The sequence below is a fragment of the Phyllobates terribilis genome, unplaced genomic scaffold (assembly GCF_046119375.1).
Source record: "Phyllobates terribilis strain yellow unplaced genomic scaffold, ASM4611937v1 Scaffold_1__5_contigs__length_1240528914, whole genome shotgun sequence".
NCBI classification, from domain to species: domain Eukaryota; kingdom Metazoa; phylum Chordata; class Amphibia; order Anura; family Dendrobatidae; genus Phyllobates; species Phyllobates terribilis.
In genome coordinates, this window is record NW_027362761.1 from 570,733,408 (window position 1) to 570,757,019 (window position 23,612).

Genomic DNA, 23,612 nt, shown 5'->3' on the forward strand with positions numbered 1-23,612 from the left:
ATCCAGCCCTTTAGCTCTTCCGCACCACAGATCACACCTTATCAACCAAAGAGTCGCACGTGGCCGGACAGAGACCGGAAGGACACTCTTTTGGCCACTGTTTGGTGAATGGAAGCCTGCAGCTAAGGCTACAGTCGCACATCCATGTGACATACCCTAGTGTTTTCATTTTTTTTTTCTTAGACAGCACACTGACCCATGGAGACTTACTTGATCCATAAATGAATCAATTTTAAACATGGGTCCGTGTCTCATCTGTTCTCATGCCTGTTCTCATCTGTTTTGTAGCTCAGAGTCGGTCTTTAAAGGGGTTGTCCGAAACCAAGATTGGTAAACAAAGTAGCGGGACAGAAACTGTGTGGACTGAAGATGCAGGCAGCGGGGACAGAAGAAGTGTGGCGAAGGCGAGAGAAGCTGCGGTCACGTCTCCATCATCGCTCCTGCCGGCCCCGATCACGTTTGTTTAATTGAAATATATTAGACAAGTGGTTAGATTATTAAATTAAATAGTTAGTCATTTCGTATGAGATTTACTGTTAGTTTTGGACAACTCCTCTAAAGTCTATGGGGATCCATAGACAAGGGGGAAACAGGGAACACAGACTGTACTTTGTACTTCACAGTTCCATCCAAGTTTCATCCGATTTTGATTGATCCATTGTCAAGAGTCAATGGGATGAGAAAACAACGACGCAACCAGGATGACACTGTAGAAAGAATCGCTCCGTTTCTCTCTGATGGCAACACACAGACGTGTGAATCTAGCCTAAGCTTCCCATAAAAAAATATATTCTTTCATTCTTACTTCCTTTCACTCTTTCTCTTTCGTTATTCTCTATTTCTTCTTTTTCTTATTCTCCCTTTTCTTTTCTCTTTTTCTTTCATCCATTCTTTTTCCTCCTTCCTTTTATGTCTTTCTTAATCTCTCCCTCTAATTAATTCTGTATCCTTTCTTCTTTCTTTTTCTTTCTTTCCTCTTTCATTCTTTCTTTCTCTCCCTTTTTTTCTTGCTCTCATTTTCCTTTTCACTCTCCTTATTTCTGTTTGTACTTTTCTGTCTCTACTTTTCTTTCTTCTCTCCACCTGTCTCCCTCCCTCTCTTCATTGTTATTGTTTCTTCCTCTCTTTCACTCTCTTTCTTGCTCTCACTTGTTCCTTTTTTTTCTTGCTTTCCTTTAACTTTTCTCTTGTTTTGTTATTTCTTCTGTCTCTCCTTTTCTTTATTTATCTCCCCCTCTAACTTTTCTTTCTTTTTCTTAAGTTCTCTTTGTTTCTTTTCGTTCTCTCTTTCTTTTTCTTTCTTTATCTAGCTCTGTCTTTCACTTTTTCTTTCTCTCGCTCTCCTTCTCTTTCTTCCTTTTTCTTCCTTTCTTTTCTTTCTCTCATTCCTCTCTACCGCTTCCTTCTTCATCTCTACCTTTCTCTTTTTTTTTTGTTCTTTCTTCTGTCTCTCTTTTTCTTTCTATATTTCCTCCTCTATCTTTCTTTCTCTTTTTCCTATTTTTTCACTATTTTCTGTCTTTCTTTCATCACATATGTTAAATGACATCTAAGGTAAGTGTAATATTTAATCATGACAAATGAGATAAGTCAATCAGATGTCACAGAAGAATTATTGTCCCCGATTCATCAAGACCAGAGTTGTTCACACCGGTCTTGATGAGGGGGCATTCTGAAATCAGTTACTCCTGATTCGTTAAGAATCCTTCTTTCTTTCTTTCACTCTTTCTTTCACTTTTTCTTTCTTTCTTTATCTCACTCTTTCTTTCTTTTTTCTTTCTTTCATTCCTCTCTGCCTCTTCCTTCTTCATCTCTTTCTGCCCCTTTCTCTCTTTCATCTGCCACATATTTGCCGTATTTCCCACTACATACTCCCCCATTCCTTGTACGTCAGTTGTACTTACAGTGCTTATTACCCTCCTATGATGCAGATTCTGAGTTGCCGAGTTATATTCTCCCCATGTAATAACGGTTACACACGACAGATGAAGAGTGCTACAAGTAACTTCCAATTATCTTCCCAATATCTCTCCTGGCATAGTCGGGAGGGAAGCTAATTTCCTCCCATGTTTAGATGAAGAGCCTCCTTACAATCCATGGGAAATGGCCATACAGATATTGCTATTGCTCGCAGATGAGCACTCAGTAGAGAGAGACAAAGGACGGCTTCTCTCATCTAGTCCCAGTCCTGCGGCTTCATCTACCTATTAGTTTACAAAGAGAAACTAAACTATCATCAGAAAATGATATATTGTTTAAATCTATTTTTTTATGCTACATGTTTTTTTCTTTCATTTTTGGCAGTTTCATATCTCAATCTCTATTATAAAAAATAATAATCTTGCAAACTTCACATTGGCCACTAGGGCTTTTTTCAGACTCATACTTTCTGTCCTTTCAAGAAGAGTTTTCAGCAAGCTCCTTATCATCAGAGGCAGAATTACAATGACAGGTAACACCTCTATAAACAGCTCATAACAATAGATTATGTCACAGCTCACCTCCTCCTCCTCCTGTACAATGACTGATGACGAATCTATATACAGTAGCTAACACAGGATCCACCATTCACAATAGGTGATGGCACAGCTCACCTCCTCCTCCTCCTGTACAATGACTGATAACACCTCTATATACAGTAGATAACACAGGATCCACCATTCACAATAGGTGATGTCACAGCTGACTTCCTCCTCCTCCTGTATAATGACTGATAACACCTCTATATACAGTAGATAACACAGGATCCACCATTCACAATAGATGATATCACAGCTCACCTCCTCCTCCTGTACAATGAATGATAACACCTCTATATACAGTAGATAACACAGGATCCACCATTCACAATAGCTGATTTCACAGCTCACCTCCTCCTCTTGTACAATGACTGATAACACCTCTATATACAGTAGATAACACAGGATCCACAATTCACAATAGGTGATGTCACAGCTCACCTCCTCCTCCTCCTGTACAATGACTGATAACACCCCTATATACAGTAGATAACACAGGATCCACCATTCACAATAGCTGATGTCACAGCTCACCTCCTCCTCCTGTACAATGAATGATAACACCTCTATATACAGTAGATAACACAGGATCCACCATTCACAATAGGTGATGTCACAGCTCACCTCCTCCTCCTGTACAATGACTGATAACACCTCTATATACAGTAGATAACACAGGATCAAACATTCACAATAGGTGATGTCACAGCTCACCTCCTCCTCCTCCTGCACAATGACTGATAACACTTCTATATACAGTAGATAACACAGGATCCACCATTCACAATAGGTGATGTCACAGCTCACCTCCTCCTCCTCCTGCACAATGACTGATAACACCTCTATATACAGTAGATAACACAGGATCCACCATTCACAATGGGTGATGTCACAGCTCACCTCCTCCTCCTCCTGTACAATGACTGATAACACAGGATCCATCATTCACAGTAGATGTGCCATGCTGAATTAATCAAGTGTAACAGGGTCAAACTTCAAATATACAACGGTTACAACAAGTCGGATGCAGCAGAGCCGAGTTTGTTGACTATACCAAAGCTGAGTGTGAAGGATACATTAGAGCTGAAATCTAGGAAAGCAGAGCTGAATTTGTCAGATACAACAGGGCTGAAGTTGTAGATGTAGCTGGGCTGAATTTGTCACAATATTTTATATATATTTGCATGTAAATTACTGGAAGAAAACTAATTTATAATGATAAAAAAATTGCAATACTTTTGGGACTTTGTGACTGGGAGGCAGCTTGCTGAAGCAGAAGTCTTCCCCAGAATATGCTAACCCCACCTTTTTCCTAGCTAAGACCCTCCTGCTAGGTGACCACTCACATAGAGGGACGCAGAAGCTATCTCCTATTTTCTGTGCCTTCCTGACCATCAATGGAGGAAGCCCAAAACTGTTGAATGACAAAGCCAGCTCTGCTACATCTGTACAGGATTACACTCCACATACACCGTTTTATTCAAATATCCGGATAGAAGAATGTGTTTGTAGAATGTACTAGTAAAAATAAGAAAAACGGCAATGTTCCAGCCGGATAAACAGGCCGGGTTCAGACGAGCGTATTGTTGGTCTAAATTATTCCCCATGCAGCGAAGCCTTTCATCTCCATCCTATATAATAATAGCTTCCATATGTCAAGTGGCTTTGCTATAAATAAGATCAAAAGCAGAAAAAGAAAAAGAGAGGAGATTTAATAAAAAATGACATTAAAAGTGGCATTAAATCTGAAAAAAAAAAAAAAGTTCAACACTTTAGAAAAAAATAAATAAATTCTCTTTAAGCCGCTTCCCGTAATATTGAGGCTTTAAAGACAACAGTAACAAAAATATACATAGCGGAGAGCAGAGAGATTATAAACTCGATGGTGGAAGGCATCTTGGAGAACTATAAATCCCAGAATGCCAAATGGCCAGAGGTCTGTATTTGTAGTCGTTCTGTAAATATTTGTATTTAATTGAAATACTTTGTATTTTCATAGAACTCTGTTATTCCTCCTGGAAATATGTGGAGGAAAAAAAAATTGTGTTGTTCCTCTGATATTCCTCCTGGAAATTTGCAAAAAAAAAAAAAAGATTTGGAAGTGGTAAATAATATTATGATATGGGCACGAATCGAGGCATCGCCATATCCTGGGAAGTGTAGAGAGATGAGAATGTGGGACAATCAGGTGTCAGAGGTAAATCTTGGAGTTTCTGAGTCCCAATGCAAAATCCGGAACAGGGGCCGAACCACTCATACTTGGTAACAATCTCGCATTCCCCAGGACTGTCTTGAATTTTCGGAAACAATCCCCAAAAAATGAATGTTTGCACGAACCCTACCCAAAAAATTAATGTTTCTGTCAGGTTTTGGGAGCTGATAGGGACGAAACCCTACTTTTTAAGTATGCCACTTATAATAATGGGCACAGCTATTTTGTACAAACTATTTCTATGGCCCTATAAAAAGGATTTGTCACCAGATTTCCACAATACAAACTGCATATATTATTAAATATACTTGTTAGACCTGGTGAGACTGGTTTACTTACGTTGAAAATCCGTGCTAGAATGGGCTGTATAATCCTGGTATTAAGATGAGCATTTTATGAGTCTGACATTGCTGGACTGCAGCATTGTAAAGTGTTTCTCGAACTGTTTTCCAAAGTAAGTACATCAGTATCCTCAGCTCTGACATCTATTTAATAGAATATGCGGTTTATATTGTGAAATCTGGTGACAGATCTGGTTTAAGCTGCACTGGATCATACTATCATCAGCTCTGTATTGTGATTATACAACCATTGTAACAGAGTTTCAAAGTAAGTTCACCAGCCTCATCAGTTCTGAGATCTATTTAATAGAATGTGTTTTATATTGTGAATTCCTGATGCCAGATCTGCTTTAAGTTGCACTGGATCATATTATCATCCTCTTATTATAATGATTATACAGCCATTCTAGGACAGATTCCAAAGAAAGCACATCAGTATCATCAGGTCTGAGATCCATTGAATAGCATATGCGGTTTATATTGTGACAGATCTGCTTTAAGTTGCTTTGGATTATATTATCATCCTTCTAATATAATGATTATACAGCCATTCTAAGACAGATTCCAAAGTAAGTACACCAGTATCATCAGGTCTGTGATCTGTTGAATAGCATATGCGGTTTAGAGAGTGAAATCTGGTGACCTGTCTTCTTTAAGTTGCACTGGATCATATTGTCATTCTCTTAATATAATGATTATACAGCCATTCTTAGACAGATTCCAAAGTAAGTACACCAGCCTCATCAGATCTGAGATCTATTTAATAGCATATGCGGTTTATATTGTGAAGTTTGGTGACAGATGTGCTTTAAGCTGAACTGGATCATATTATCACCATCTCTATATCATTGTAAACCACATTTTCAAAGTAAGTACACCAGCCTCATCAGGTCTGAGATCTATTTAACACCACATGTGATTTATATTGTGAAAACAGATTGATAAATCCGCTTTAATTTGCTGTGGATGATATTCTGAGTCTTGTAGTCCGCAGCAAGTGCCACGCAGTCAGTGTCGGTGATGTCGGGGCCCAGTCTGTGTCCCCCCCCAACCCACTCGGCGTCTTGTTTGGAGGAAGTGAATTCAGCTAATCCATAATTTCTCCATCACGTGGAGCTCGCTGGAGGCTTCTGCACAGGAAGTTTTCTTTGGCAGCGGCGGTTACTGATGTGATATGAAGGACCGGCTTCCATAGCAGATTTACTTTCAGGGCAGAAAAATTATTATTTTTCTCCCCGTCCATTCCCACTTGGTTAGAAGCTGCCAGTAATCGTCAGCTCCATAAGAAAGAAGCAACTCACAGACTTATACTTTGTTTCCTCCCTGAGGTCTGCTGCTTCCTATTACATCCAGAGATGGATCTTTCCCATTCGGACACATGAAACATCTTACGTTATGGCTGGTGGTGGCCACGCTGGGGGCGAAAGAGACGAGCGAGACTCACTTCGAGGTCAAAAGCAATGCCCATGAGACCACAGCTGGTCGTAGACTCTATAAATAGACGGCACTAACTTGTGTCCATTGGTTCTGTCTAGTTTGGGATGAGTTGCGCAATACCATACATAGACAAGGGTGGCGCTGTATCTGTAAAGAAAATTGACCCTTCTTTCCCTTTTTGAGCTCGCCTGGTTCTATAAACCCATACAGAGGCTGCCCATTGATGTAAATGAAAACTTGTAATACTTTATTTACCCTGTTGGGGCGCTGTAGGAAAATTGAACACTTGCTACAAGCATAGGCGGATTATAATGAGGGCAATCTGGGCTACCGCCCAGGGCCCGAGACTCCGGGGAGGCCCATGAATTGCCCCCATTATAATTCGCAATCTCATGTGTGTTATCATCTCCGTGGGCCCGCGGCCGCAGGCTGTTTAAATAATGCTGGGCCCGTCCTGCCGCATGACGTCACGCAGAGCAAGACCTAGCATACATAGCGTGGGCGCGTCTGTTCAGAAGCTGCCTGTGACTCACGTGCCTGTAGTCTGCGGAAGAGGAGCCGCTCCACGTCCCTCGCTCCCCAGCCTGATTGCAGCCGGACACCCCCTAATCACCTTTTTATCGAGGCACTTCTAATAAGAAGCATTGTCGAAAGCAAACAACTTCTTAAACTCCACTCAAAACCTAAAAATTAGGTTTTTAGTCCCAGTTGGCTCCTCTTCACTTTCAATTTTTCCTCCTCGACTTCTAAGAGCTGGGACTTTTTTATTGTTGTTCTTTTTATGGGACCAGCTGTAGATTTAGCCCTCACCATTCTGGGTTCCATATAACTTTCTAATCTCTATTTATTCTAGTTTTTGGGGAAGGCAAAATTATCATTTTCAGTATTTTTCCCTTCATTGTTTACCATATGGGATAAATATTTAATATTATATATATTTATATATACAGTACAGACCAAAAGTTTGGACACACCTTCTCATTTAAAGATTTTTCTGTATTTTCCTGACTATGAAAATTGTACATTCACACTGAAGGCATCAAAACTATGAATTAACACATGTGGAATTATATACTTAACAAAAACGTGTGAAACAACTGAAAATATGTCTTATATTCTAGGTTCTTCAAAGTAGCCACCTTTTGCTTTGATGACTGCTTTGCACACTCTTGGCATTCTCTTGATGAGCTTCAAGAGGTAGTCACCGGAAATGGTTTTCACTTCACAGGTGTGCCCTGTCAGGTTTAATAAGTGGGATTTCTTGCCTTATAAATGGGGTTGGGACTATCAGTTGTGTTGTGCAAAAGTCTGGTGGATACACAGCTGATAGTCCTACTGAATAGACTGTTAGAATTTGTATTATGGCAAGAAAAAAGCAGCTAAGTAAAGAAAAACGAGTGGCCATCATTACTTTAAGAAATGAAGGTCAGTCAGTGCGAAAAATTGGGAAAACTTTGAAAGTGTCCCCAAGTGCAGTTGCAAAAACCATCAAGCGCTACAAAGAAACTGGCTCATATGAGGACAGCCCCAGGAGAGGAAGACCAAGAGTCACCTCTCCTTCTAAGGATAAGTTTATCCGAGTCACCAGCCTCAGAAATCGCAGGTTAACAGCAGCTCAGTTTAGAGACCAGGTCAATGCCACACAGAGTTCTAGCAGCAGACACATCTCTACAACAACTGTTAAGAGGAGACTTTGTGCAGCAGGCCTTCATGGTAAAATAGCTGCTAGGAAACCACTGCTAAGAACAGGCAACAAGCAGAAGAGACTTGTTTCGGCTAAAGAACACAAGGAATGGACATTATATCAGTGGAAATCTGTGCTTTGGTCTGATGAGTCCAAATTTGAGATCTTTGGTTCCAACCACCGTGTCTTTGTGCGATGCAGAAAAGGTGAACGGATGGACTCTACATGCCTGGTTCCCACCGTGAAGCATGGAGGAGGAGGTGTGATGGTGTGGGGGTGCTTTGCTGGTGACACTGTTGGGGATTTATTCAAAATTGAAGGCATACTGAACCAGCATGGCTACCACAGGATCTTGCAGCGGCATGCTATTCCATCCGGTTTGCGTTTAGTTGGACCATCATTTATTTTTTAACAGGACAATGACCCCAAACACACCTCCAGGCTGTGTAAGGGCTATTTGACCAAGAAGGAGAGTGATGGGGTGCTACGCCAGATGACCTGACATCCGCAGACACCAGACCTGAACCCAATCGAGATGGTTTGGGGTGAGCTGGACCGCAGAGTGAAGGCAAAAGGGCCAACAAGTGCTAAGCATCTCTGGGAACTCCTTCAAGATTGTTGGAAGACCATTTCCGGTGACTACCTCTGGAAGCTCATCAAGAGAATGCCAAGAGTGTGCAAAGCAGTCATCAAAGCAAAAGGTGGCTACTTTGAAGAACCTAGAATATAAGACATATTTTCAGTTGTTTCACACTTTTTTGTTAAGTATATAATTCCACTTGTGTTAATTCATAGTTTTGATGCCTTCAGTGTGAATGTACAATTTTCATAGTCATGAAAATACAGAAAAATCTTTAAATGAGAAGGTGTGTCCAAACTTTTGGTCTGTACTGTATATATATTTTTTTTATTTCTTTTAATTTTTACAATTTTTTTAAAATAATTTTCTTTTTTTTCATTTTTACTAGTCTTCCTATGGGACTCTAACCTGTGATCACTTGAACAAATATGCTGCAATACAGAAATAGTGTAGTGCACTGGAAAATTACCTATCTACTATGAAACCAATCACCAGCTCATAAGGAATGCAAACATAGCAAACATGTTGTGTGGCGGCTGATAGACAGTGGAAATGACACCGTCTCCCATTTCCAGCCTCTTACAGGGAATCTATCAGCGGGTTTTTGCTATGTGTTATCTGAGAGCAGCATAATGTAGAGGCAGAGAGCCTGATTCCAGTGATGTGTCACTTACTGGCCTGTGTGTTGCTGTTTCAACAAAATCAGTGTTTTATCAGCAGAAGATTATCACTGCAGGACTAGGTGTCTAGTGCCTCCTGGTCCAATCACACCTCCCCCATTGATTGGCTGCTTTCTGTCAGTATACAGTGTACACAGAAAGCAGCCAATCAGTGGTGTGGGAGGGGTTATACACAATTCAGCATTCCGAGCTCTGCTAGATCTGCAGCAGAGAAAACTGTGATTGTATCACAACTGCTGCACCCAGTAAACTAAGTGATACATAGCTGGAATCAAGAGTCTCTGTCCCTGCATCATGCTGTTGTCAGATTACACAGCAAAAACCTACTGACAGATCCCCTTAAAATGGCGCTGTCATGATTGACAGCGGCATCTAAGATGTTAAACTGCTGCAATTAGAGCTAGAGGTAGGTGTGCGCTGTATAACACAACTGGCACCCGCCAGGCTTCTGGGCCATCTTTTTGAATGACACCTAGGCAGGGTGGCCTCCTCAGGTGCCGTAGAGCTGGAACTTGCCTGGGTTTGCCTTTTCCTCGTGCTAGCCCTCAGCCCAGGGGCATAACGATCGCGGTCACAGAGGTAGCGACTGGGCCCGTGCAGGTGAGGGGCCTGCCGACACCAGCGCAAACTTCAACTGGATGTGTGTCCTCGGATGCACATTCAGCTGAAGTGTATTCTGGCGCAGAGACCCGTCGGGTCTTGGAATGGCAATACACGCTGCCGGCCAATCAGAGGCCAGCAGCTGACGTCGGCGTACATGTGACTGGGGGCGTATGGCAGTGACGTCATGTGCTTCTGTTGCTTGTACGCTGAAGTCAGCTGCCGGCCTCAGAAGAGGACGCCGCATGGCGGGGGAGCGGAGGGAAGGTGAGTAGAATAGTTTATTTTTTTCTACAAATTAAAAAACAGCAGCAGAACTGAGGACATATATACCAGAATGGGGCCCAGGATAAGGGACATATATAACAGGATGGGGAATATATATAACAGGGTTAAGGGACATATGTACCAGGATGGGGGTCATGATGGGAGATATATATACCAGGTTAAAGGACATATATACTAGGATGGGGGTCAGGATGGGGAATATACACTGCTCAAAAAAATAAAGGGAACACTTAAACAACAGAATATAACTCCAAGTAAATCAAACTTCTGTGAAATCAAACTGTCCACTTAGGAAGCAACACTGATTGACAATCAATTTCACATGCTGTTGTGCAAATGGAATAGACAATAGATGGAAATTATTGGCAATTATCAAGATATCAAGACACCCTCAATAAAGGAGTGGTTCTGCAGGTGGGGACCACAGACCACATCTCAGTATCAATGCTTTCTGGCTGGTGTTTTGGTCACTTTTGAATGTTGGTTGTGCTTTCACACTCGGGGTAGCATGAGAAGGACTCTACAACCCACAGAAGTTGCTCAGGTAGTGCAGCTCATCCAGAATGGCACAATAATGCGAGCTGTGGCAAGAAGGTTTGCTTTGTCTGTTAGCGTAGTGTCCAGAGGCTGGAGGCGCTACCAGGAGACAGGCCAGTACACCAGGAGACGTGGAGCGGGCCGTAGGAGGGCAACAACCGAGCAGCAGGACCGCTACCTCCGCCTTTGTGCAAGGAGGAACAGGAGGAGCACTGCCAGAGCCCTGCAAAATGACCTCCAGCAGGCCACAAATGTGCATGTGTCTGCACAAATGGTTAGAAACCGACTCCATGAGGGTGGTATGAGGGCCCGACGTCCACAGATGGGGGTTGTGCTCACGCAGTCGTGCAGGACGCTTGGCATTCGCCACAGAACACCAGGATTGGCAAAGTCGCTACTGGCGCCCTGTGCTCTTCACAGATGAAAGCAGGTTCACACTGAGCACATGTGACAGACGTGACAGAGTCTGGAGACGCCGTGGAGAGCGATCTGCTGCCTGCAACACCCTTCAGCATGACCGGTTTGGCAGTGGGTCAGTAATGGTGTGGGGTGGCATTTCTTTGGAGGGCCGCACAGCCCTCCATATGCTCACCAGAGGTAGCCTGACTGCCATTAGGTACCGAGATGAGATCCTCAGACCCTTTGTGAGACCATATGCTGGTGCGGTTGGCCCTGGGTTCCTCCTAATGCAGGACAATGCCAGACCTCATGTGGCTGGAGTGTGTCAGCAGTTCCTGCACGATGAAGGCATTGAAGCTATGGACTGGCCCGCCCGTTCCCCAGACCTGAATCCGATTGAGCACATCTGGGACATCCTGTCTCGCTCCATCCACCAACGTCACGTTGCACCACAGACTGTCCAGGAGTTGGCAGATGCTTTAGTCCAGGTCTGGGAGGAGATCCCACAGGAGACCATCCGCAACCTCATCAGGAGCATGCCCAGGCGTTGTAGGGAGGTCATACAGGCACGTGGAGGCCACACACAATACTGAGCCTCATTTTGACTTGTTTTAAGGACATTACATCAAAGTTGGATCAGCCTGTAGTGTGTTTTTCCACTTTAATTTTGGGGGTGACTCCAAATCCAGGCCTCCATTGGTTAATAAATTTGATTTCCATTGATGATTTTTGTGTGATTTTGTTGTCAGCACATTCAACTTTGTACAGAACAAAAGTATTCAATGAGAATATTTCATTCATTCAGATCTAGGATGTGTTATTTGAGTGTTCCCTTTATTTTTTTGAGCAGTGTATATATGAGGATGGGGCCCAGGATATGGGACATATATACCATTATGGGGAATGTATATACCAGGATGGGGTCCAGGATATGGGAAATATATACCATTATGGGGAATGTATATACCAGGATAGGGAACAGGATATGGGACATATATACCAGGACGGGGGGATATATATACCAGGATAGGGCCCAAGATGGGGGACATTACTACATAATGGGGGAGGAGGGGCAACTTGTATGTCCTTATAGGAATTAGGATGTTACAAGGGCACATACATCTGACCAACATGTGGGTGGGGGGGGGCCCAGGTCCACATCTTGCACCGGGGCTCATCGGACTCTAGTTACGCCACAGCCTCAGCCCATATATTTCATGGTCAGTCATTCATCTAAACGGCTACCATGCAATTCTACATTTTCCCTGCAGAAATGTCTGACTAGCTTTGGCTTCCCCTAGTAAAAATCAGCAGTTTTTCTCTAAGCTGCACCCAAAATCAAAATTTTGGAAAAACCATTGTAAAAATAAAAAATGCGTCAAAAACCCCCCTCCCAATTTGCCTCTGCTACATCTGTAAACGGCGACCGATCGGCCAGTTACGTAAATGCAGCCGTATCATATACCGCGTCTATGTTACTCCGTGAAAGTTTCCCATTAAGCCGTGAAGGGTCGGCACGCATTCCAGCCTGTTCCTGAGCACCTGCTTTACTGATGATCTCAGCTCTGCTTCTCGAGATTTAGACGTTTTTCACAAAACAGCTTTTTAAACAAAAGCCAGCTGTTTCCGATCAAGGCTACAGGGGAAACAAAAAAAAAAATCCGGGTAGACCGGGAGGAGGGGGACGCTCACCCAGAGACAACAATTCTTCATTAGCTCCAAGTCACTTTTTTTTTTCACTCCCCTAAAGTAAAGGCGTCATTAAATGAAAGGAGGAAGTGAGAAAAAAAATAATGAAATATATAAATATTTAAAAAAAAAAAAAAACTTGGAAAGCGGGCTGAATGCTCAATTTAGTCCTGAAATGAATCATCTTAGGAAATTGCTAATTTCCAAAAGCCAGAAGGATGGATGTACTTAATGAAATGAAATTATGCTTAAATCGACGAGACTTCTTTAGCTTTATGGGGTTTTTTTTCATAAAAAAAATAAAATAAAAATACAGAATTTGCTAAAAATTTTTTTTTTTTTTTTTTTATAGCACACAGCTCTGGTAAATTGCTTCATTAACTATGACACTACGTTCCGCAGAACAGGATATTCCATGACTTCATTGGACTTGGACGGGAGCTGCGTATTATATGTAGGAAAAGTTCCCGGCAAATGGCCACTAAAAGCAAACAGTCTTACCAAAAAAAAAAAAATAAAAAAAATAGAAAAAAAAAAGTCAAGACCTAAAGAAGATCTTATATAATGCAAGGGAAGGTGTTGAGAGTGTGGAACAGACCTCTGAGACCGGGTACATTTTTCCAGAAAGAGGTAATTTGTAAAGCATATAAATTATATATATTTCCTATAGCACCATCATACAAATTACTGGGGGAAGCTGTCATCATTTTGGATCCAGTAAAAAGCGTCTCTTGCTCTGTAGGACTCATGTACATTGTCAACATGTAATACCTCATTTCTCCTGTAGTGGCCACTGCAGAATAAATCTGCAGCTTTCCCAGATGATCACATCTGATCACCAGAGATCAGTTTATTTTTAGCAAATTTTCATTTAGATGTGGGGTTATCCAAAAGACTATTTACACTGATATCCCATTATTTAGATCAGTAGACACTGTGTATAAATCTATGAATAAAGCAGGAGGAGCCTCAACTGTTTCCTCTATGCTCATAAAATTTAATACCATCATCCCTTGAGGTTTTTGGAGTAATAAATGCAGTTGTTCTACCAGGGTTAGAAAAAAGTAATAGATTCTTCTTTACTGTCATCAAGTAGCTAAGATCCAAAGAACATTAAATTTATTCATAGTTTTTAAAAAAAAATTCAGGTGAGATCACTGCTTTGGAATGGTGGTCTGGACAATGCTTAAAGGGGATCTCCAGGCTTGGAGCATAAGTCTGTAGTCACTCTGTGTGACTGCATCCTTGTGAATCCTCACAACAGCATGGATTCTACGGTTCCGGGAGCGGGCGGGCGGTCAAGTAAGTGATTTACATACTTCCAGCCACATTCTGACTAGACGTGTCCAGCCTCGCTCAGTTCACATGTATTGAGCGAAGTCATGCATGTCTAGTCGGCATGTGACTGCATGTATGCAAATCACATACTTGAGGTCACGCGACTGCCCACTCTCAGCGCTGACACCACAGAACCCTGACAGCGTGCAGACTCGAGCTCCAAGCCTGGACAACTTCTTTAAAAGAGTACTACAGGATTACAAAATCATGGATGATTTCTTCAAGAAACAGTGCCACAACTGCTCACAGTTTGTATCTGGTACTGCAGCTGGGCTCAATTGAGGTGAATGGGGCTCAACACAACCTGTGTGTACTTACTGCATGCTTTCCAATACTAGCAGCCCATGGACTACTGATGTGCCTGCTAGACCAGGGACACTTGCAACATGCTGCAGTATTCTTTGGTTTATAGATAAATAGATAGAAAATAGATATTAGATACATGATAGATAGATAATAGATAGATAGATAATGATAGATAGATAATAGATGATAGATAGATAGATAATAGATAGATAATTAGAGATAGATAGATATAAGATAGATCGATAATAAGTTTGGACACACCTTCTCATTTAAATATTTTTCTGTATTTTCATAACTATGAAAATTGTACATTCACACTGATGGCATCAAAACTATGAATTAACACATGTGGAATTATATACTTAACAAAAAAGTGTGAAACAACTGAAAATATGTCTTATATTCTAGGTTCTTCAAAGTAGCCACCTTTTGCTTTGACGACTGCTTTGCACACTCTTGGCATTCTCTTGATGAGCTTCAAGAGGTAGTCACCAGAAATGGTCTTCCAACAATCTTGAAGGAGTTCCCAGAGATGCTTAGCACTTGTTGGCCCTTTTGCCTTCATTCTGCAGTCCAGCTCACCCCAAACCATCTCGATTGGGTTCAGGTCTGGTGACTGTGGAGGCCAGGTCATCTGGCGTAGCACCCCATCACTCTCCCTCTTGGTCAAATAGCCCTTACACAGCCTGGAGGTGTGTTTGGGGTCATTGTCCTGTTGAAAAATAAATGATGGTCCAACTAAACGCAAACCGGATGGAATAGCATGCCGCTGCAAGATGCTGTGGTAGCCATGCTGGTTCAGTATGCCTTCAATTTTGAATAAATCCCCAACAGTGTCACCAGCAAAGCACCCCCACACCATCACACCTCCTCCTCCATGCTTCACGGTGGGAACCAGGCATGTAGAGTCCATCCGTTCACCTTTTCTGCGTCGCACAAAGACACGGTGGTTGGAACCAAAGATCTCAAATTTGGACTCATCAGACCAAACCACAGATTTCCACTGGTCTAATGTCCATTCCTTGTGTTCTTTAGCCCAAACAAGTCTCTTCTGCTTGTTGCCTGTCCTTAGCAGTGGTTTCCTAGCAGCTATTTTACCATGAAGGCCTGCTGCACAAAGTCCCCTCTTAACAGTTGTTGTAGAGATGTGTCTGCTGCTAGAACTCTGTGTGGCATTGACCTGGCCTCTAATCTGAGCTGCTGTTAACCTGCGATTTCTGAGGCTGGTGACTCGGATAAACTTATCCTCAGAAGCAGAGGTGACTCTTGGTCTTCCTTTCCTGGGGCGATCCTCATGTGAGCCAGTTTCTTTGTAGCGCTTGATGGTTTTTGCAACTGCACTTGGGGACACTTTCAAAGTTTTCCCAATTTTTCACACTGACTAACCTTCATTTCTTAAAGTAATGATGGCCACTCGTTTTTCTTTACTTAGCTGCTTTTTTCTTGCCATAATACAAATTCTAACAGTCTATTCAGTAGGACTATCAGCTGTGTATCCACCTGACTTCTGCACAACACAACTGATGGTCCCAACCCCATTTATAAGGCAAGAAATCCCACTTATTAAACCTGACAGGGCACACCTGTGAAGTGAAAACCATTTCCGGTGACTACCTCTTGAAGCTCATCAAGAGAATGCCAAGAGTGTGCAAAGCAGTAATCAAAGCAAAAGGTGGCTACTTTGAAGAACCTAGAATATAAGACATATTTTCAGTTGTTTCACACTTTTTTGTTAAGTATATAATTCCACATGTGTTAATTCATAGTTTTGATGCCTTCAGTGTGAATGTACAATTTTTATAGTCATGAAAATACAGAAAAATCTTTAAATGAGAAGGTGTGTCCAAACTTTTGGTCTGTACTGTATATATATATATATATATATATATGAGATAGATAAACAGATAGAAGGATATATAGATATTGTAGATAGATAATAGATAGATAATAGAGATCGATAGATAAATAAAAGATAGATAATATATAGATAGAAAATAGAGAGATAATACATAGATATATAGATAGATAGATAGATAGACAATAGATAGATCATAGATGATAGATAGATATATAGATACACAATAGATAGATGATAGATGATAGATAGATGATAGATAATAAATAGATAGATAATAGATAGATAATAGATAGATGATAGATAATAGATAGATAATAGATAGATGATAGATAATAGATAGATAGATAGATGATAGATAATAAATAGATGATAGATAATAGATAGATGATAGATAGATAATAGATAGATAACAGATGATAGATAATAGATGATAGATAATAGATAGATAATAGACAGATATTAGATAGATATAGATAGATAGATAAATAAATAGATGATAGATTTTCTACACTCATGAATATGAAGGCTTACAGCGTTACATTGTGTCTCTCCGGCTCTGCTACATCTGTATGTGCACATGTGAGGATGAAGCGATGATGCAGCGGGCCGCAGTGTGAGGTAAGGGGGGATGAGTGATGTCTATGTGTAATGTGACTGATGTGATGTGTACATTATGTGACAGTAGAGTGATGGCGGTCATACGTTTCTACCCCTGAAGGCGGCTTTATTTAGTAATGCACTAAGCACGGCACGATTCCATTTATTTATACGGTGAGTCACATTCTATTGTCAGCAAAACGGAATGTATCGAGCGGAGGAAGAAAGGACAGAAGCCAGAGCTAAAGGGTAAAAAGGGCATTGGGCTGAAAAATCCAAAAACATTCTCAGTAACAATAAACTTTTTATAATATTTCCAAGAAAATCGTGCTTAGAGCTTATGGCTCCTCGGTGGTTACGAGACTACAACTCCCAGCAGGCCCTACGACCCTGCTGTTGTTGGGGTATGCTGGGAATTGTAGTTTCGTAAGAAGTTGAAGACCACTATTTTACAGTCATACAGCAAGTGGGCATGCCAATCTGGAGAAGTAGGAGGGGCACCCAGCTTTCTCAGGGTCGGATGTACTTGTACAGGACCTCATTCTTCCGCCCGTACCTCCTAATGCCGGGTTATTTTCTGCAGCGGCTTACAAAGATATAGAGTGTTTCAAGTACTGGAGACAGCAATGTGGAAGAAATTACCGGACCCTTCATGATGCCTATCCCCCTTCCGCTCCCCCACCTCCACGATTTTCTTTTCTTCACAGTGTGGTGTGGAACTTATCAACCGGTCAAAGGCTAACCTTAAAACTGACTGCAGCCGCCAAAAAATCCCTTTGTTCTTACGTTTCCCTTTTTTTTTTTAATTTTCTCATGAACCCATTGACTTTTTCTTAGTGTGATGGCTACGGAGAGAAGTGAGCTACAGATGTAGCAGAGCTGAGATTGTTCACTACTAGTCATTCTCGGCTACGGATGTGCCACGTAGTTTTGCAAAAAAAAAGTCAATGTCGGGTTTACTTATGGCCAATCCAATTTGTAAAAGATTTGATTCTGTAGTAAAACAGACTTCAGATAAGCAGAAGGATATATAGTAAGTGACGGTTTCCTTCACTGACAACAAGCAGAGATCTTGAAAGGTGCTGAGCTTTTACTATCCGCAGCAGGAACAGACTATAAAATACAACCGAGCTCCAGCTTCAAAGGATGAGATTAGAGATAACTATGATCATGGTTGCTCAACCCTCTAAGATGCTTCGGTCATAGTGATTGCACCATCTAAGTGGTTAACCACTGTAAAGTTATGTGCACGTGTTAAGTATTTGAGGCAGACATTTTTGCGCCAAATACATGTCTCTTAGCTGGAAAAATAATGTGTAAAATAGGCACATTTTTTTATCCATCTTTCCCCATTCATTTGAACGGGTAAAAACGCTGCAAAAATGCAGAAACGACCGATTGTTTAACTCCCTTAGACGCTTTGGTCTTAGTGATTGCAGCATCTAAGTAGTTAAACACAGGGATGTACGCAATTGCCTCCGACGTGCTGCAGATATGAAAACGCAAGACAAAAAAAGAAGCAGGGTGTGCTTGAGTTTTCAGATATCTCATTCACTTTGATGGTGGGAATAAAAACAAGGCAAAAATGCAACATGTGAACAAGTTCAAAGTGTGCTCCCTTTGTGCCCAACTGCTTCCCCCATCAACACAACAGGATGCTGATGGTTTTCTATGGCAGCTGAAGCACTAACTTTGATCCCCCGGTATTTCATCTATTAGGTCCTGCCGGGGGCAGGTTAGAGGCACTTCCCTATTATCTATATAGCTACTAGGGTGGGCTGCTTCTTACCAGTACAAGGTGCCCAGTTCCTAGCTTAGAAAAGAATGTTGTTCGGAATGGTTGTCCATTTATAGTAGGCAATTGAGTATATCGCTGTGTTTAACTACTTAGATGCTGCAGTCACTAAGATCAAAGCATCTAAGGGGGTTAAACAACCAGGATCGGAGTTTTCTCTAATCCCATCTATTGAAGTCAGAGCTCGGTTCATGCTCAGCAACTGAGCTTGTACCCTTACTGTCCCCAAAGTGTACGACAGGAATGAACAGGACATGTGGAAATGTGCAAGAAAGTAGCCGTAAATTAGAATTAGCAAAGTAAGCGCGGGGATAGGGAAGAAGGAGGAGCAGTACTGGCCCAGAAACAAATATAGGGTGCAGCTGAAATTATCTCACAAGACAATAGCTATAGAGTTGGTCTGAGTCATATTCTGTAATGATTGTCCGCAGCCTCATAATGTATCAGTTAACCCTTGGAGAAAGTAGGGGATCATCTGTGCAGAATAAATGACCGCACAGGCTTACCATTAGGGAATGTCTGTTTGATGACAAAAGGCCGGTTCCATATCCTGACCCCAGGCCGCCCATAGCTCCATTGTGAGATGGTCCGATTAATCCGTGCATGTCGCTGTGGCTTCCTGGCATGGTTGTTGAAGGCCCCACTGCATGGTTCCTTAATACATGAATTGCATCATCTAATCTTTCCAATCTATCTTCAATTCGACTTTGCTGCGGGTACAAAAGAAAATATTGGTGTAAAAAAAGGTAATTATGTAAGACGCCGTATAAAGCAAGCAGATATATAAGCATTTAGATAGTGTGTAGATACAGGAAGTAGCTGTCTAAGTTTGTAAGGGCCGGCCATATTAGTTATAATTGGGTCACTTCCTCTATTACCAAGTCATCCGAAATATTTGTCCTTTCTTACATCTCCTTGGCACCCGGATTCGTTGAGGCACCCCTTTCCTTCCTATCTCATGAATGATAGTAAGTAATATCTATTTGTGATGTCAGTGAAAACGGAAGTAGCTAACTTCTTCTCCTGTTTGACTTACAAACAAAATAAATGTAGCTAGAGTCTCATAATGCATGGTAAGACAGTCAAGACATAGATATACAAACTGACTTCATTGTTTTGTCCAACCTGAGAAACAAGTTCCTGACAATACTGACGCTGTCTGCTAGCTGTGACCATTTGACTTCAGTCACTGTCAGAGACTGGGTGCAACTGCTATCTCGGCACTCCCCTATAGCTATGGACAACACTAGATAAAACAGTTGAGGAGTCATCAAATATTCTATAGATATAGGATGTAGAGGAGATATGAATAAAAGAGGAAGTAGCTAACTTCTCCAATGTCATTTAGAAAATAAATTAGTATAACTTTCTGTACCAACAAGTCATCCATTGGTTTTGTCTGCCTTCTCCATTCCTCCTAGATTTTTTTGTCTATCTATTCCACTCATGCTCACCATATTTCATGGTTAAGTCAGCGAAAGAGGAAGTAGCTAACTTTTCTTTTTAAATGGTCTTATAATAGTAATCAGTGTAGATACAATCTAATAATACATAAAATACTCAAGACATGAGATATCTAACAAACCAAACTCAGCTGTATTGTCCACCTCCGTACACAAGTTTTTGACCCAATTTTGGTAAAAACACTTTAAATTTGTCTACTGACCTCAGTCCTTCATGTCATGTTAATCAGGTTAGAATCAATAGTGGTGGTCCAATAGCTTGGGACCATCACTGATACCAGGTCCCACCATTGTTTAACATGGTTTGTTTCCATATCAGGAGTTTTTATCATTTACCCAACTTTTGTTGCCTGGCCCATATTGTCACGGGTATGTCAGGTGTGACAAACAGTCAATCTGGAGCCGGCTACAGAATGTCACTGCGCTTGGAATTGTAGATGCCTTCTTGATTCCCTCATCTCTGTAGTATAGTTTTATCCTTCTTCCTTTAGGACCCAGCAGAGACCTCCACCTTCTGCTGCTGATTGACACACCCTTGCTGGGTAGTTAAATAGTCTCAGTTTCTCCAGAGAGTCGCCAGAGATAGTTCTACGTACCTCTGTGTAGGCTTGGCGCAATAGCAGTCGGCTAGTTTCTTCTCTGGTTCCTTGGGGACAGTTGGCATTATCTCTCTGGTGTCTGCTCAAGCTAAGTATATCCCCTTTGTTTGTCTACCTTGTTGTCTTTAGTTTGTAGTGGGGCTTGACTAGTGCTCACCCTGTCCCCTCCCTATCTAGGGCCAAGCTCTGGGGACAGTCAGGGCTTAGGTTCCTGTTCAGCGATAGGTGTGGAACCTATATAGGGACGATAGGGTAGGCAGAGTGATATTAGATCTGCCTAGGGGTCTCCACTCCCCCTTTTCCCTTCATGTTGCACTTAGTTTTTCGCCCCCCCTTGAGTAACAAACATGCAATATCTGCTGTAGATTTCCATGAATCATTTCCAATTGGTGGGAAACCTATATGACTAGTGTAACCTGTGCTATACATAAAAGGAAGATACATACAGTAGGATGCAATATGGCAACTTCATAGTCAAAGCCCATCAAACTGCTGAAATTTTTGGTAATTGAGAAGGAAATCTGAGCAATAAATAATAAATTTTGAGCTCCAAATATTCCCATTGTAATCTTTAGGTATCCACCACATGACCACTCAAACCCAAAAATAGTACGCTATCACTTTAAAAAAAAAAAAAGAGCGGCTTACTAGAGAGTGTAAGGGGCCTTCATAGTTAGGAGAGGAGGAATTCTGTCCGCCATTTCTTGACCAAACAGCTGTGCTTGCTAATTAAAAGAAACGAGAGAAAAAAAAGAAGAGTAATTATCTACACAGTCGCATAAGCATCCTCTTAGTTAAAACTTTTGCAGTTGTTTAGTATATATGCAAATTTTTTTTTTTGCGCAGACCAGACATATGGAGACTTTCCAAAAACATACTTAAGGGAGAAAAAAAGTATTTTTTTTTATAGCAAAGCAGAGATGCAGTCCAGCGTGTTCCTTCAGGCTGCTTTCTATCAAAGGATTTCATTGACTCGGCAGGTAATACCTAAGAGAGACTCCAAAGCAAGAAAACAACTCAATATCCAAAAAAAACGGCCGCGGCGAGGGATTTCAGCTTTCCAAGTCTCTGTTTCAGAATATACAATCTGTCCTAAAGTTCCATAAAAAAAAAAAGGAGGCATTTATCAACCTGCCGGCATTACATCATTACAGCAGCCAACTTGGGAAGTTTATTTTTTGTAGGAATTTGTTAGAATTTTTGAACATTTTTACTTTTCAACTCTTTTGGAATGTCCTGAATTGTCCTAGGAAAGAAAAAAAAAAAGAGTTCACCAATCTTCCGTGTATCTTCCAAAATGTTCTGTTATCTCATGGAAAGCAGTGAAAGTTCCGGATAGCTTCTTCCATGCAACGGGTGCATGACAGGTGTAAATGGGGTGCAGAAAAGATGTGAAGGAGCTCAAAAGGCAAAGTACGGGTAAAACATTTTCTCTGCCTCATCCCATCTCCTTCCGAACGAATTGGGCAAAAAGTTAGCCAGTATGCTTGTAGGATATTACATTTTCTCCTTAAAAAGGGTGATCCTAAAATCATAAAAAGTTTGGCCAAAGGCAGACTGTCTACACACATTGCTGCTGGGAGCACTGGAGCAGCAGAGCTGGAACAGCGGGGGAGAAAAGGGTTGAGTTACAATAGGATTCTTTTTATATTGTTACATTGTCGGCCTTTGGACACATTTTCTTATGGTCTCGGAAAAACTCTTTTAAGTCCCTAATGCCCATAATTATTTCTAGGAACCCAAAAAAGGCTCCTGTCTGATCCAAGAAAGGAAATTTTCCCATGAGCAGACACATTTTTGTGGTCGGCCCTTAAATCTCAAAATAGCTATCATTCTATGAGTGTAAATATGAAAAGGGGGATCTTCTAAGACCAGGGCTTAAAATGTAATAGTTCCCCTACGCCAGCCCGACACTTATGGACTAAAGATGATTACTTCTCCTACTTAAAGGTATTAACTCCCTGAGTAGCAAATCGATTTTGCAACTTGAAGTTTTCTGAGTCGCAATGCATAATTTTGGGGGTGAGGCAAATTATTCACAAGGGCGGAGCACGACAAAGCATTAGCGGAAATTAAACAGTGGGTTAAGCTTGATCAGATTCTAGATGATGAAAGTTTATGAAACTTTTTGAAAAACAGTTGAAAATAAAATATCAATGTGAATTTTTTCGTAAAGCGGCCTAAAATAAAAAATCAATATGAACTTTTTTGAAAACTAGTCCAAAATAAAATATCAATGTGAATTTTTTCACAAAACGGCCAAAAAATTTAAAATCGATGCAACCTTTTTTTTAAAAAAATAACCTAAAATAAAATATCAATATGAACAAAAAAAGTCCTAAAAAAAATAATTTTTCTAGAAAAAAAAAACAAATTCTCCAAAAAATATAAAAAAATAAAAAACACACCCAAAAGAAGATATTAATATTTAAACAAAAAAAAACAGTCCCAAATAAAATATAAACATTAATTTAAAAAAAAATATATATCAACTTGATATCTGAAAGGATTGTCAGATTTTTGGAGTAGAGAAATTTTTGTGTAACTTTTTTACTTTTATAATAAAAATCGAATGTGATATCCGTAATTGTGAAATCATCAGATTTCCAATCTCATCATCTTCTCTGTGGAAGTAGCCGTGGTGGAGACAGATTGACACATTGGATGGACATGGACGAGGAATTATAACG

General features: G+C 41.0%; 1 protein-coding gene across 10 annotated transcripts in view; it reads right to left on the reverse strand.

The window, feature by feature from the left end:
• TCF4 (transcription factor 4) overlaps positions 1–23,612 on the reverse strand; it is a 565,467-nt gene that overhangs the window by 27,795 nt on the left and 514,060 nt on the right. For all 10 annotated transcript variants that reach the window (XM_073681197.1, XM_073681176.1, XM_073681163.1 and 7 more), the window contains 2 exons: positions 21,571–21,647; positions 19,367–19,570 (listed from right to left, as the gene is read on the reverse strand). In XM_073681197.1, the coding sequence (XP_073537298.1) occupies positions 19,367–19,570; positions 21,571–21,647 (281 nt within the window). The remainder of the gene's footprint in view (positions 1–19,366; positions 19,571–21,570; positions 21,648–23,612) is intronic.